The following is a 16,899-nucleotide window of genomic DNA, read 5'->3' on the forward strand; positions in this document are numbered from 1 at the left end:
TGGACTTAAATTATTCAGATTAGGATTTAACGCATGATACGGGTTGAAATTAAATTGATGAAGGGCGATGATAAAACATAATCGTTCTTCTCACTCTGCAATTCTTCGGTCTGACTTCAGTTCACCACCACCTCCGTCTGTGTCGCCAATTCTCCTTTTCCTCCAAACCATGCGTACGCATGGGTCAGAGTTTGCTTAGGGCTGCGCACATTTTCCCGTCAAGTTGGTTTTTTATAGATCACAACCTTGGCGTGAAAAGTCACGTACGCAACTTTCAGCCCCGTTTTGTGCGTACGCAACGGTTATAAATGAGACCCCAGACCTGTGTAACTCTGGCCAGGGCATAATTCGTTTCAGCGATCACGTCGCGTTTGTGGTGGTTATTCGGTGGTGGTTGCACAGCTGAGCCACATTTGTTTTTCTTAATAGTTAGTAGTTATTTGTATTTATTATCTAGGTTTATTTTATGCACTAAGGACGGACGTAACAGCTGGAGGAAATTGCCAGAAAAGATTGGACACGCGTCGACACCCAAACTGAAATAAACCCACGTCGTCCGGATTCCCTTGCCAACAGCGCCCTCCTGTGGCCGATCGGAGGAATGAATTATCCAGCGAGTTGCAGAATTAAGCATAAATTACCAAATAGAGCAGATTAGTGAGATTATGAGTCAGATTAGTAATTATATGGAACTTCTGGGAAAATTTAAATGGTGTAATTGTTCAGTCTTGTAATGTTTTTGTGGCATTACTATAAAACACAACACACAAACAAAGACACAACATACACAACAGAGACACAAAGACACAGTAGCCAGCTGCATGTTTGACGTGGTTTATTTCTCGTGTCCGACACTCAACCAGAAACAACCACCCATATCCGCATGGGGGGGGGGGGGGGGGGGGGGGGGGGGTCCACAAAAATAAAATAAAAATAAAATACAACTTAAAATTGTAAAAACACTTTTCTCCAAATATTTTTTTTATAAAAACTTAAAAATGTCACCCAACAATTTAGCTTTCTGGAAGCTGGGTGCTGATAAGGTAAATGCTCTGAAGTGCATGCTTCGAAGGTCACCTCGCTGAAGCAAGAGACACGATTTTTTCTTAGGTCAAACTTAAAAGCTGATGCCGCATTTCTAATTAAAAGCCTTTGTAGGAGTCAACTTAAAATGGTCGGGCGAATCCCGTCAGGAGAGAATACAGCAGCCAACCCTAGACTTTACGCTTTAAGCCTTTATCAACGACTTTAAATTAATAAATAAGGAGTCTCGTGGACGTACGAAGAGGTTTGATTAATGTCCGATAAACGGCAGATAAACGTTCGCAGATCGGAGCTCATTTTCAAGACAGACCGAACTCTAAAGCTCTCTCCTGTAAAAACAAAAACAGGTTTATCCTTAAACAAACACATCTGATCACTTTAGCGATTCCGAAATCCAAATCAGGGGGCGAAGTCATTACTTTGTGACATCACGAATCACAAAGCACCGAATGCAAAATTCTTTATATTTGGGTTGGTTATTTCTTGGCATTAAAAATAAAAATGAAAAGTTTAACAAGCTTTTCTTGACCGAGGGACTCAAACCAACAACCACGGCCTGGGGGAGGAGGTAGTACTGTCTGTACCTGGATCATAGCGCAGAGGGGGGGGGGGCGAGAACCCTACCCACTAGAACCCACCCACCACCACCCAGTAAGAGGATGGGGGAGGGCTGAGGATAGAGGGAGGGGTGGAGAACGAGGAGGTGGAGTAAGGAGGGTGGGGGTCGAAGGAGGGGTGGAGGTAGCGGAAGAGGAGGAGAAGGGAGGGTTGGGGTCAAAGGAGGGGTGGAGGTGGAGTAGGGATGGTGGGGCTGACCGCCCATGAATAGAGCATTGAGGAAGAGGAGGAGTAGGGAGAGGTGGAGTAGGGAGGGTTGAGATCGAGGGAGGGGTGGAGGAAGAGGGAGAGGTGGAGTAGGGAGGACGGGGGTAAGCATCGAAGAAGAGGTGGAGGAGGTGGAGTAGGGAGAGGTGGAGTAGGGAGGACGGGGGTGAGCGTCGAGGAACAGGTAGAGGAAGAGCTGGAGGAGGAGGAGTCGGATGTAGAGGGAGAGGTGGAGTAGGGAGGGTGGAGGTTGGGGGAGGGGTGGAGGTGGAGTAGGGAGGGTGGGGCTGAACGTCGAGAAAGGGGGGGAGACGCGGCCGTCGTGGTTGCGGGTGCCGTCATGACGATCAGTTGCCGTTGGCGTCCGGGTTCGGCCACGGCTCGGAGCTCCGTCGATGCCCGCCGCCCCCGGCTCCACCCCCGCTGCTGCCGCCCCCAAGGGTGGGGCGCCACATGCTCCAGGGATTGTAGGCGGGGCTGAGCTGGCCGGGCGAGGCCGGGACCTGGGGGGAGGCGGGCGAGGGGGGGCAGACGTCCCCCCCCAGCAGGAGGTCGGAGAGGTGGCGGTTGGGGGCAGGTGGCGAGGAGAAGGTGTGGAGGGGGGAGGAGTCAGCGCTAGTGGACCAGATGGAGGGGCTGAAGGGGGGGCTGGACGACCAGAGGCTGCTGCTGCCCAGGATGGACTGAAGGGGGGGGGGGGCACATAATTAACAAATTAGTATGACGACATTGCTAACCAATCAGAACGGAGACATCGTTAACAAATAAGCACATAGAGAGTGCTCTCTCCCTGTGTAACACACACACTCTAAACCCCTCCCACACAGACTAAACCCAGAACACAGAAAGGAGTGGTTCTTAGACTTTAGGGTGGGGGTTCTTAAAGACATTAGGGTGGGGGTTCTTAAAGACATTAGGGTGGAGGTTCTTAAAGACATTAGGGTGGGGGTTCTTAAAGACATTAGGGTGGGGGTTCTTAAAGACATTAGGGTGGGGGTTCTTAAAGACATTAGGATGGAGGTTCTTAAAGCAGGGATGCACACACATGTATGACAAAAAAAGAGGGAGCTACACGAAGTCGGAAAAAATGTGACGGCATGATATCCTATTGTCATGAAAAGGCCTATGCTATATGCTATATACCTAGAAAGATAAAAACTATATTAGTTACTCAGTTAAAGTGACTTTTTAAACTAAGTTAATTTATTTTCACACACACACAAACACACACCTCGGCATTGGATATGTGATCACAGGCACAGGTACTGGCCCTGATCTTATCTGCTACTTAGGGGGTTTCTGGAGGAGGGTTTCGGAGAAGCTGTGCAACACTTTGTGTAGTTATTGTTGTTGTCACTTTCATCCGATGAATGTCTGCCTTACAGTGTGCATACAGGGCATGTACACCCCTGCTGGCATCATTAATTTCTTTAATGCAGAGTGTGCATTTAGCACATCATTTTTTTCTCAATTTATTTGAAAATATCAGACAGTGGAAAGTTATGCTTCACTGAATTCCCCTCAGTCTTGGCTTCTAATTTTAACCCTGACCACTTCCAACTGCACTTGCACCCTGCGTCCTGCTGCACAATAAGTACGTCCTTCTCCGATATTTCCCACCACTATCCTCGGGTCGGGCTGGGCCTTTGATTGAGCGTTTTTTTATTTTTATCATTGGTTTATTGGCCTAATCTGAGGAGAAATCTATGGCATAAACAGAAATATTATAGGCCTTTATTACACAGGTCTTCTCAATGCCGCGGAACGCTCCGTTCATTTTGGTAGTAGTCCGGTCACTTGTTAACCCCAGCGTCTTCCGTTGCTAAGCGACGTCACCGTCTTTGCGGATATTTTTTATTATTGCTCTGCTGATCAACACTACGAATGCTGGTAACGAATAAATTGTAAAAAGGCACACCATGTGAAGTTATTTTTTTAGTTTTGGCAAGTAGCCGTGTAATAAGCGGGATTATGTAGGCCTATAGAACGTCGCCGGTCATTGTAGAAAATAAGCCCCTTCAGGGCGAAGCAAGACCCCTTCGCTGCGCGTCGGTGTCCTGTTCGCCCTGTCGGGGCTTATTTTCCCCGATAATGACCGGCATTCTATACATTATCCCTTACATATATATTTAGCAGAGTAGGCCTAGTAACAAATGTGTACAAAGTTACATATGTGTTAAAATAAATGTCGGGTTGAAATCGGGCCCGGGCTCATAATTACAGTTAATGTGTCGTGTCGGGCCGGGCTCAGACAGAACGTGCACGGGCTCGGGCCGGGTCGGGCTTGATTTTCTGGGCCCGATATAAGCTCTAACGTGCGCATGCGCAAGAAAAATTGTAACCTTCAGTCGACGCGACGGCACGGGCTGTGATTGGTCCTCTAACAAATTCATTTCCAGAATCCCTTTTCTTCGAAGGCTCGAGGGGTCTCAGTCAGTCAGATTACGGAATATTGACACCTGCACGCGCGCACCGATCGACGCCCCCCCCCCCCCCCCAAAAAAACAACTCTTCGGATCTGCACGAACCACACAGGTCCCCAAAATGTACGATAAAAAAGCGACTCGCGCCAAAAAGCGCGCCGTTTGCATGTCTGTTAAAGACATTAGGGTGGAGGTTCTTAAAGACATTAGGGTGGGGGTTCTTAAAGACATTAGGGTGGGGGTTCTTAAAGACATTAGGATGGAGGTTCTTAAAGACATTAGGGTGGGGGTTCTTAAAGACATTAGGATGGAGGTTCTTAAAGACATTAGGATGGAGGTTCTTAAAGACAGGATAGGAGGTTTTTAAAGACATTAGGGTGGGGGTTCTTTTTTAATTTGTTTGTTGTTGTTTTGATTAATTGCCCCAGAAATTATTGCGATAAGCGATAATATTGCCGTTTTTCCACTGATATAATGATAATGGCATATTAATGCAAGTACACCCTTTCGAAGAGCAATAAGCTTTTATTTTTAAAGAACACTGGAACTGGACGTATATCCAGAATAAATTAACAAACAACCAAAAACAATAAATATAATGGACTCAGTCTATTTTAACAAAAAATGCTTGAGGGGGTTTACTCGTTGTGCCCTGTAATTATGAGCCCGAGCCGATTTCAACCTGACATATGTTACTTAGGCCTACTCTGCTAAATATATATGATATATATAAATATATATAATGCATAGAACGCCGGTCATTATCGGGAAAATAACCCCCCGTCTGGGCTTATTTCCGATAATGACCGGTGACGTTCTATACATTATCCCGCTTCTTACACGGCTACTTGCCAAAAAGAAAAAATAATTTCACATGGTGTGTCTTTTTACAATTTATTCGTTAGCAGCATTCGTAGTGTTGATCAGCAGAGAAATAGTCCGCCAAAGACGTTGACGTTGCTTAGCAACCGAAGACGCTGGGGTTGACAAGTTACCGGACTACTATCTATGCAAGTGACAGAGGGTTCCACGACATTGAGAAGACCTGTGTGATAAAGGCCTATAATATTTCTGTTTATGGCATACATTTCTTCTCAGATTAGGCCATTAAAGCAATGATTTTAAAAAAAGAGTGCGAATGGAAATTATTGCGGCCGTCAAAAAGTTATCGCTCATTTTTATTTATCGCGCAATAAATTGATATATTGCTTATCGCGACAGGCCTAGGTGGGGGTTCATAAAGGTGGAGGTTCTTAAAGACAGAAGGGTGGAGTTTTTTAAAGACATTAGGGTGGAGGTTCTTAAAGACAGAAGGGTGGAGTTTTTTAAAGACATTAGGGTGGAGGTTCTTAAAGACAGAAGGGTGGAGTTTTTTTAAAGACATTAGGGTGGGGGTTCTTAAAGAGGGTGGGGGTCTCACGGTGGTGGTGCTCCCGGTGGAGGCGGTGCTGCAGGGCCAGGGCTCCAGGGTCTCGCTGGGCCAGGCCGAGGTGGGGGGTGGGGGGCAGGGCGCCGGGGACGACAGGTGGCCGAAGTCGGACCAGCTGGGTGGGGGCTCCACCACGCTGCGGGCCGACGTCATACCGCTGAACACTGGGGGGGGGGGGGGGGGGGGGGGCAGAAGGTTGCTGGTTGACTTGCGAGACAAACGACCCCTACACAGGACACTGTATATCATGGTTCTACATATCGTAAGTCTCATAGCATAATTTATATCGTTAGCCTGATAGCATAATTATTTATGCTGATAGCATAATTAGAATAATTTCCTAGCCTCAAAGTATACTTCGTCAGCCCCATAGCATAATTACTAGCATTGGCATAATTTCTATCGTTAGCCTCATAGCATGATTAAACACAGATAGCTAGGATAAGGATCATGTTTAACTCTGATGGACCAAACTCTATGCAGTTGTTAAAGCGGGGAAAATTATCTGTAAAGTACAAGAAGTCTAAAGTATGCTACATAACACCGTTTTCCATTGATTGACGAACTCGCTCCTGATAGGCTGAACAGAATCCAGCTTACCTCCTGATAGGTTGAACAGGTTGTTGCTGCCGAAGGCGGAGAAGGTGTTGCTCATACCCGATGTTGCCCGGCCGTTACCGATGGGGCTGAGAGGACCGGGGCTACAGGAGACATAAGGAACGTAAACCAACAACCCTCTGCAATCTGTAACTTTAAAGTCAATCTGTAACGTTTCAGTCAATCTGTAACTGTAAAGACATCTGTCTGGGTTGGAGTCCCAGAATAAGGTATTGGTTCATGGTTAGAGTCCCGACGTCTGTCTGGGTTAGAGTCCTAGAATCTGGGTTAGAGTCCTAGAATATAAATTGCATGCCTTTAGGTCGGGTTGGAGTCCTGACACAGGTAACTTTGAAGGGTTTGAGACCCGAGTTCTGTCTGGGTTAGAGTCCTAGAATCCGGGTTAGAGTCCTAGAATATAAATTGCATGCCTTTAGGTCGGGTTGGAGTCCTGACACAGGTAACTTTGAAGGGTTTGAGACCTGAGTTCTGTCTGGGTTAGAGTCCTAGAATCCGGGTTGGAGTCCCAGAGAAAGGACCAAGTTCCTTTAGGTCGGGTTGGATTCCCGACGTGGGTACCAGAGAGACTGTTGATCTGATCTTAAATACATTGCACATTCTAAAATGCTGATCTATTTTACTAATTTCTTTGCAGATATTTTATTTTACTTATCTATTATTTTATTTTATTGTGTGACAATGTTTATATGTGCAGCACTTTTAGTCTGCCTAGTGTATGAAAAGTGCTACATAAATAAAGTTGCCTTGCCTATAGTCCATTTGCAACTGTAAATTAAATCTGCAATTTAACAGTCAATCTGCAACTTTACAGTCAATCTGTAACATTACAGTCCATCTGCAACTGTAAATTAAATCTGCAACTTTACAGTCAATCTGTAACTTTACAGTCAATCTGTAACTTTACAGTCCATCTGTAACTGTAAATAAAATCTGCAACTTTACATCCCATCTGCAACTTTACAGTCCATCTGCAACTTTACTGTCCATCTGCAACTCTAAATTGAATCTGCAATTCTATAGTCAATCTGCAATTTTGCAGTCAATCTGCAGCTTTACAGTCAATATAAAACTTTATTATATTATCCTGCAACCTTAAATTAAATCTTCAACTGTAAATTCTGCAACTATAAAGTAAATCTGCAACTGTAAATGTAATCTGCAACTTTACAGTCAGGCTGCAATTTCACAGTCAATGCTTGTAAAGTTTCAGTCAATTAGAATATACTGTCAACGTCTGCCTCAAATGTCTCAGATCGCAGACATAAATATAATATATTTAAAAATAAAAACGTCTACTGATCAAACTGGCACATTAATGAAGTGATTCGTTTCATCTCTGCTTGAAACTTAGTGATGACAGTTAGGTCTGGTATCATAGTGATGATAGTGTTGTCATGACGATTGAGAAGTAAGAGGGAGAGAGGGACAGACCTGTCGGAGCAGTCACTGTCCACCGAGGAGGACGGCGCCACGCCCGTCCTGCTAATGGGGCTGCGGCCAGAGCTGCTGCCCCCTGGTGGACAAGGAAGGAAAGACAACACGTGAACAAGATGCATGTGTGCTTCTGGTTCAGACACAAACACACACACACACACACACACACACACACACACCAGCGGAGGGGGCAATCACATGGGCCTCATTCATTTGAGAATTTATTGATTGATTCCTTCTGGAATTCCTCCATTTGATAATTCACTCATTCATTTGATAATTCATTCATTTGGTTTTTCATTAATTATTTAGAGAATACATTCATTCATTCACACGCCTAGAGCGAATCACGTTGCGCATGTTGAGTAATGCCACGGCTGCGCACAGCGTGATTGGTTGAAACCAAGGGCGGAAGAGGCGCAGCTGACCCAAAAGGTATAGGTGTCGTTTACCTGGGCTTTTGTCATAACCCGCGGCGACGGCGGCGAAGGTAGGGTTCCCGTTCTGCCCCGGCAGCGAGGTCGACTTGATCAGCTTCCCTTTGGGGGCTGGCGTGACCTTTGACCCCAGGTCACTTTAAAGAGCGAGACAAAGGGGGCGGGGTTAAAGACACAAAGGAGGTGGTGTTAGAGAGACACAAAGGGGCGGGGTTAAAGAGAGAGACGCCGTCTACAGCGTTGACACGGATCAGACCGTTCATTTATTCATTCGAGAATTCATTCATTCATTCAGTCGAGAGCGCATTCATAAGTTCGAGAATGCTTTCATTCGAGAATGCATTCATTCATTTGAGAATGCATTCATTAATTCAGTCGACAATGCATTCATTCATTCAGTCGACAATGCATTCATTCAGTCGAGAATGTATTCATTCAGTCGACAATGCATTCATTCAGTCGAGAATGCATTCATTCAGTCGAGAATGCATTCATTCGTTCTAGAATGCATTCCTTAGTTCGCGAATGCATTCATTCTTTCGCGAATGCATTTATTCGTTCTAGAATGCATTCATTCGTTTGCAAATGTATTCATTCGTTCGAGAATGCATTCATTCGTTCGAGAATGAATTAATTAGTTCAAGTATGCATTCATTCATTCGAGAATGAATTAATTCGTTCGAGAATGCATTCATTCGTTCCAGAATGCATTCATTCATTTGAGGAATGCATTCATTCATTCGAGGAATGCATTCATTCAGTCGAGAATGCATTCATTCGTTCGAGAATGCATTCATTCATTCGAGGAATGGATTCATTCATTCAGTCGAGAATGCATTCAGTCGAGAATGCATTCATTCATTCGAGATGCAATCATGCATCCATTCGAGAATGCATTAATTCATTCGTCTGTCTGTCTGTCTGTCTGTCTGTCTGTCCGTCCCCTACCAGAGTGGTGAAAGTCCCAGGCCGCCGGCACCAGGGTAGAGGGAGGAGCTGGAGGAGGAGGAGGGGGGGGGGCGGGGGGGGGCGTTCTCATGGGCCTCTTCAGGAAAGGGTCGGCCTGCATGGTCTGGAGGGAGATCTGGTGGAGGCTGTCCACCGCTGGGGGAGGAGGAGAGGGGGAGAGGTTAGGGACCAGTAAATCCATCCAGTAGAGAAATCATCCATCCGTTCATTCAAGGTTTCATTAATTAGTTCAAGAATGCAGTAATGCGTTCGAGAATTCATTAATTAATTTGGGAATTCATTCAATCCTTCACTCATTCGAGATGCATTGACGCATTCATTCATTCATTTATTCATGAATTCAATCATTGCTGAATTCATTCATTCGTGAATTCATTCATGGATTCATTCATTCGTAAATTCATGAGTGTTCATCCACTCATTTGTGAATTTATCCATCCATCCCCCTGCTCCTCACCGCTGGTGTTCTTGAGCAGCGGGACACAGTCCCACTCGGGGGGCGGCGACACGTTGCTCTCCCCCTCTGAGCTGCTGCCGCTGCTGCTCCTCCCTGCACATCCTCCTCCTCCTCCAACACCAACTCCTCCTCCTCCGGCACCGCCCACAGCGGGGCTGGGGAGGTGCTTGGCGAGCGGCGAGGGGCGCAGCTCCTCCAACTTCCCTCGAGGCACTGGGGGGGAGAGAGAGAGAGAGAGAGACAGAGAGAGTTAGGGAGAAAGGGAGAAGGGGGAGAGAGAAAGAGAGAGACCCACCCACAGACAAACAAACACACACACACACACCCACAGACAGAGACACACACAGACACACACACACACACACACATACCCACCTCTGGGTTTGGAGGGGAGGACCTTGGTGACGGCGGGGGACCCGGGACCGGTCAGGGCGGGGCCCAGGGCCGTCTTGGAGGTGAAGGCCTTGCGTTTGTTCTCCAGCGGGGTGACGTAGGGCAGCTCCAGAGAGCTGATGACCAGGGGAGGGAGGAGCACAGAGAGGAGGAGGAGCAGAGGGGGGAGGGGGGAGGAGACACATAAATTAATCATACGCAGGGGGGAGGGGGAAGAGAGAGAGAGAGAGAGAGAGAGAGAGAGAGAGAGAGAGAGAGAGAGAGAGAGAGAGAGAGAGAGAGAGAGAGAGAGAGAGAGAGAGAGAGAGACAACACCAACAGACCACATCACAACGACCTCTGACCTTTTAACTACACTGGTAGTTATAATGTTGTTTGGGGGAGAGGGGGAGAGAGGGACAGAGAGAGAGTAGGGGAGAGGGCGAGAGGACCTAGGGCATAGGGTTTTCCTGGCGAGGGTGGGGCGGTCAGATTACCCAGCAGAGGGCCTGTGAAGGTGAGTTATGATTAACAACTGGTGGGAGATCTTCACCCACAGCGGGGGGGGTGTGGGGGAGGGAGACCGACAGAGAGGGGGGGGGGGGGGAGAGAAAGAGGGAGGGAGAGACAGAGAAAGATGGTGGAGAGAGAAGAGAGAGGGGGGGAGACAGGGAGAGAGGGGGAGAGAGGGGGAGGCTCCTGACCTGGAGCTCAGACTCTTGTCCTTTGTGTGGTTGGCTGGCTGCTGCTTCTTGTTCTTGGGTTTGAAGCTCTGCTCCTCCTTCTCCTTCTCTAGGGGAGGAGGAGGCTGGCTCCTCTTCACCGCCAGCTCCTGGAGAACGCAACACAGACCATGTTATAAACCAACCGAGTTCTTATAAAAGTTAATTATAATTATCACTCCCTGAAGGTTATGAATCAGGGATAAAAAAACACTGGATACTGGAAGGAGCATACGAGGTAGTGAGAGAGGGAAAGAGAGTGAGGTAGTGAGAGAGTGAACAAGAGTGTGTGTGTGTGGGGGGGGGGGGGGGTAAACGATAGTGAGTGAGTGAGTGAGTGAGTGAGTGAGTGAGTGAGTGAGTGAGTGAGTGAGTGAGTGAGTGAGTGAGTGAGTGAGTGAGAGAGATGAGAGTGGGAGTGTGTGTAAGATGGTGAGTCTGTGAAATAATGAGTAAGTGGGAGTGAAGAGAGAGTGGGCAAGTTCATGCGTGAAAGAGAGTATGAGTGAGAGGCTGAGTGAGATGGAGAGGGAGCGAGTAAGTGAGTGAAGAGTGTCATTGTGCTACTGTGCGCGTAGGTGTTTGTCTGTGTGTCTGTCCATCCGTGTCTCTGACCTCCCTGAAGCTGGCCTCCGTGTCCGTGGTGCTGGTGTCCGTGGCGACCGATGAGCTGTCGTCCGTCTCCTCCCGTGGAGGCTCCTCCCCCTTCCCCGCCTTTGGCCGGAGATCCGCCTCCTCCCTCCTCTTGGGCACCTTGGGCTTTCGGGGAAGCTTGACCTTGGCCCCTAGAGGTCAGAGGTCACGGCGGAGGAAGGTCGTTAAGACAACAATAACAATTGACTGACGCCTGACACACGGTGTGTGTGTGATTGTGGGTGCGTGCCTGTGCGATGTTTGTAAGTAGAATTTTATAACGATCCATGACGCTAATACTTCCACGTGTGAAGATTTTAGAAGCAAACTAATAATAATTAGTAATTGTACTCGATAAATGACCTAGCCTGGAAATCCAGACCCACATCTAGAAAGCAGTAGGGTTTGGCAACGAGTAATAAAAATGGCACAACTTGAGAGGCGGTACCAAGCACGCATTTGAAAATATCCCTCCCCCTCCCTCCCTCCCCCCCCCCCCCCCCCCCCCCCCCTCACCTTTGATCTGCGGGCAGGGTGGGGCCTCCGGCTCCTCCCTCTCCGTCTCTGGCCTCTCCAGATCCTTATCCATGGCCTCCAGCAGCTTGTTGTACTCCTGCTCCTCGTGGCCCCCAGCCCCGGGGGGGAGTTCCCTCACCCCCGACCCCCCCGCCGCCACCCCCCCGGGGGCCCCGGGCCCCGAGCCCTGTGCCTGGGGCTGCTTGGGGCCAGAGGAGCGCGCCTTGCGTCCGGGGTGTTGGCCCCCCAGGACGGGGCCGTCGGGGGCCCGGGACGCCGCCTGGGGGGGGTGGGGGGGGTGCTGTTGTGGGGGAGGCGGCGGGGGAGGCGAGGGGGCCTGGGGGGAGGGCCGGCCGGGACCCCCGGGGCCACGGCTGGGCTTAGCCGTCGCTGGGCTGGAGGGGGGAGGAGGAGATTGGGAGACAGAGGTAAGGCTGGGAGGTGAGGGGCAGACGTCCTACATTATGATGCGTGAGAGGTGTTAATCTTAATTGAAGGCCTCTTAACTCTTAATTGAAGGCCTCTTAATTGAAGAACTCTTGATTGAAGGCCCCTTAAATTAACCCGCTCTCCCCTCCTCCCTCCCCCCTGTCCTCCCGGTGTGCATGTGTCGGTGTGAGTCTCCCCTCCCCTCCCTCTCTCCCCCCTGGTGTGAGTCCCCCATTACTGTGAGGCGGCGTTCTGCAGCAAAGCCCCCTCTCCACTCCCCCCCTCCCTCCCTCCCCCCTTACTGCGAGGCGACGTTCTGCAGCCTGACGATCTCCCTCAGGTCGAAGGGCTCCCTCCTTTCCCTCTCCTCCCCCCCTCCCTCCCTCCCCCCTTACTGCGAGGCGGCGTTCTGCAGCCTGACGATCTCCCTCAGGTCGAAGGGCTTCCCGGTCTCCAGGGGAACCATGGCCGCCTCATAGCAGAGCCTCTTCTTGAAGCCCTCCCAGATGCCCAGGGCCTCCAGGTAGGCCGTCACCACCACCAGCAGGAACATGGAGCTGGGGGGGGGGGGGGGGGGGGGGGGGGTCAGAGGTCAGGGGTCAAAGGTCAGTGTCTGACCTGGCTGTCTGTGTATCTCAATCTGTGTGTGTGAGTGTGTCTTGGTAAATTGTGTCACTTCATCCGCCACTGTGTCGGGTAATACTTTCCAGTCCGGTCCGATCAAATTTGCATATTTAATACATTCGTCATACGGCGCTGCACAGTTCCACAACCATTAACATCCGGCCTTCTTCTTCTTCTACGCCTCTTTTGCTGAACTGCGACTGTCAACATCCGGGATAATATACCAGAAACAGGGCTCTCAAGTCTAACGCATTCAGCGTGAGACACACGGAATTCAACCCATGCACACGCTCACACGCCACACTTCGTATTTCTCACGTAGAGAAATTACCAGGATAGCGCCCACCAATTTGGGCCGCTATTTAATAGTGTTACAGGTAGGCATCAAATGGGTTTCCCGTACGTCGGGTAACCAGACATCCTATTTTGCCCGGACATGCGGAATTTCTAAATCGTCCGGGATTTTATTAAAGCCTCATACAAGTTCACATTGAATTTGCTTTGCATTTCTCTGGGTCGTTCACAAATTAGTTGGGCTACGCCCTCCCCTACTCAGTTCTGTTCGCTTTACTTTGGTGGAAGTGAGTAGGGGGAGTGGTTAAGTAGAGCCTTCAGATTGGACAGTTTGACTTACTCAGTTACCCTCGTGTTTTGTATTTATTTTTTTACCATTATTGTTTTATAGGGACAAACATTAACACATTTCCCCTACAGGGGATCAATAAAGTTCTATCTATTGAACAGAAAGAAACACTTGGTCATACTTTACACACTTCACCACAGCATTGGCCTGCTGAATGCCACAGATATATTTTCAGCATTGGACTGAATGCCACATCAATATATAATAATTCTTTTGCACGTTTGCAACGTTTAAAAGTTCAGGGTATGAAGTTCAAGTATATGCCTTGAACTTTATACCCTGAACTTGAAGGGCCAATAATGCTTACCATCATACGTTAGTTACCATGTCTCTGGACACATTTGTATGCAGTCACATGTAAATATAAAAAAACAAATGTTCCTATTGACTTATGATGGTGTAGCCATGCATGTTGTTTTATTGTTAATATGTCAATTTGTTTTCTATTGAAAATACTTTGCATAGATGTTTGGGGATGAATTATCCCCAAACTTGTCATCATAACACCTTTGAAATAAACATGACTTAATATGGCAGATACCTGTGTATTGTTTATCATATGCGGTAAGAGTGTAACATTTTCCACTCAGTTCCTTGGTAGCACCTACTTACAGTAAAAATCCCTTCTGATGGAGAAAATGATGTGTATGAAAAACACTTTTCTTATCTATTGTTACTATTATATTGTTAAAAATGTGCGCATATATTAAAAATATATATAGCGTATAAAAAGTGGCTGGTAAAAAAGATGAGTGGCTGGTAGATTTTTAAATCTACCTGCCACAGTGGCTGGTGGGCAAAAAACGTAATTTCCATCTCTGGTGTGCGTGTGTGAGTGTCTCATTCTGTGAGTCTGTTTGCCTAATTTTCTGCCTGTCTGTCTGTCTCTTTATGAGTGTGTCTCTGTCTCTGTGTGTTTGGCAATGCAATAGGTTTTGTAGGTGGCAATTTGTATTAGAGCCCGACCGATATATCGGCAGGCCGATATTAGGCTTTTTTTTTTTTAACTATTCGGTATCTGCATTTATAATGGCCGATAAATGAATATTAAAAAATAATAATAATAATAATAATGTTGCCGTTGCATAGTTTGTCCACCAGAGGGCGCTCTAACGCCCCAAATCCGCTGATTCAGCCAGAGTCAGGGAGAGTGAATGACGGAGATCGACGGAGATCATCGGTGTTGTTCATGTGTGCAAGTGTGTTCATGCCATGGTAAGTTGGCAACTGTCACGAGACATACATTGCTTGAATAACAATTAAAAGAACATCCCCATCCATTGTCTAAAGTCGATAAGCATGACTTAATTCATGACTACCATGTCCAGTTTTGCTGTTGTTACGTGTTAGCTGAGAGTGAAAAGGATATAAATGATAACTACAAATAACCAATGTTAGGGAAATCTGTTTGTTTTGTTGCGCGTACATATAAAAATACATATATATCTATATATATAGATATATATATATCGGCATATCAGATTTTTCGGTCGGTCGGGCTCTAATTTGTATACGGGGGTGGGATAAACTAGTGATTGTTAGTGCTTGGCACTTGGTTCTAAGAACATCCTTACTGTACCCACAGAGATATATTGTTGTTTCTCTTACTTCTGACAAATGGAATTATTGTAGGTCTTTTAAGAAAAAAGCATCTGATAAATCATAGCCCCATAGTCATAAATATTTGGCCTTTTAAGCCCTTTGAGACTGTAATGGTGAGTAAGGGCTATACAAATAAAATTGAATTGAATTGAGTTTGGCTGTGATTGGCTCAGAAGAGATGGTTGCGTTGGATTGCATCCTGTTCTCGGGGGATGTGCGTGTTGCTGTTGCCCGTCCCCGGTCTGACAGCGATCTCTCGACAGACCGCATGCTCGTGTGAGTCCGCGTGCAAATGTGCTCTTTGCATTGTGAATCAGGAACATCCAACTCATAACATCGGGTGTTTTACAAAGATAAAATCCAAACCCTCATCGTACTACCAGCCTGCTGTCCGATATTCAGTATTTTTTTATTGGAGATAATTTTAAACTGCATGCTCGTGTGGAGGGCTATATAGGAAGTAAAATCTCAAAAAGAGGACGTTATAGGATCCCATAATGCCTTAACTTGTTCAGTTGCTGTCAGTGTCAGATAAAGGGTCCGTTGCGAAACACGTAGGCCTACACACTTTCTTAGGACAGCCAACCCCATAGATCTGTGAAACACAGGCTATTACATTCACATTTACCTTACATTTACATTTAGCAGACGCTTTTATCCAAAGCGACTTACAATAAGTGCATTTGTCATAAGAAGTGCATCAATATATCGCTGTCGGTACAGAAAGGATGTTCATAGAACCAAGTGCAAGTACCACGATCGCTAGGTCAATCAATTCCCCATGTTACAGCCATGATAGCAGCTACTGCAGTTGCTACACAGTTAAGTACTACAATACAATACAATACAGTGTACAATGGTGGTCAGAAGTGGGAAAGTGGCTATGCAGAGTCGAGGTGGACTCTGAACAGGTGAGTCTTGAGTCTTTTTCGGAAGATAGTGAACGACTCTGCGGTCCTGAGAGCGGCAGGGAGCTCGTTCCACCACTGAGGTCCCAAAACCGAGAAAAGTTGTGACTTTGCTGAACGGCCTTTGCTAGCTCTTAGCGATGGCGGTTCCAGACGTCCAGCTGAGGTAGTTGAGCGGAGGGATCGAGCTGGGGTGTGTGGCTTTAGCAATGCTTGGAGGTAGGCAGGGGCAGTTCCATCGACTGCCTTGTATGCCAGTACCATCGTCTTAAAATTGATGCGAGCTACTACAGGGAGCCAGTGGATGTCCCGGAAGAGGGGGGTCACATGGGAGAACTTCGGTAGGTCACATACAGGGCGTTTAGCAGACGCTTTTATCCAAAGTAGGGGTGGGAACGGTTACAAAAAAATTATAACGTTTACACGACCCCTTTTTTTTTCGTGTACACGGTTAACCATTTTTTTTATTAATGAAAAAAAGTATTTTTTTTTTTTAAAGTGAACCGCAGTCACGCTATAGGGGGATTATTTGTTCACCAACACGGCGGATGCGCGAGCAGAATGATCTCAAAAAGAACAACTGTTTGACCGGTTGCCAAGGTTATCTCCGTGCGGTTAATTTGCAGTTGCGGTGTTAATTAGGATGTTGTCAGCTTACTGTTACATTAAACTGTAATCAGAAAAAGCGGTTATATGCTATAGACCCTAGAGTATCTGTGGTATAATAAATGCTGGGACGAATTTCGAATTATAAATATGTAAACTATGTTGAAAGTATAGACCGTCGCGATTCCCATTGAAACAATGGCGCAGC

The 16,899-nt window shown here is 47.1% G+C and overlaps 1 protein-coding gene across 1 annotated transcript in view; it reads right to left on the reverse strand.

Moving 5' to 3' along the window:
• Positions 1-1,510: 1,510 nt before the first annotated feature.
• LOC115546839 (transmembrane protein 131-like) overlaps positions 1,511-16,899 on the reverse strand; it is a 49,698-nt gene continuing 34,309 nt past the window's right edge. The window contains 13 exon segments of the mRNA XM_030360606.1: positions 1,511-2,552; positions 5,713-5,885; positions 6,322-6,422; positions 7,771-7,852; positions 8,226-8,347; positions 9,159-9,174; positions 9,177-9,314; positions 9,637-9,849; positions 10,012-10,145; positions 10,713-10,840; positions 11,346-11,515; positions 11,880-12,274; positions 12,704-12,865. Of these exon segments, the coding sequence (XP_030216466.1) occupies positions 2,217-2,552; positions 5,713-5,885; positions 6,322-6,422; positions 7,771-7,852; positions 8,226-8,347; positions 9,159-9,174; positions 9,177-9,314; positions 9,637-9,849; positions 10,012-10,145; positions 10,713-10,840; positions 11,346-11,515; positions 11,880-12,274; positions 12,704-12,865 (2,170 nt within the window). The 3' untranslated portion in view covers positions 1,511-2,216.

Source organism: Gadus morhua, chromosome 7 (assembly GCF_902167405.1).
Source record: "Gadus morhua chromosome 7, gadMor3.0, whole genome shotgun sequence".
Taxonomy (NCBI): domain Eukaryota; kingdom Metazoa; phylum Chordata; class Actinopteri; order Gadiformes; family Gadidae; genus Gadus; species Gadus morhua.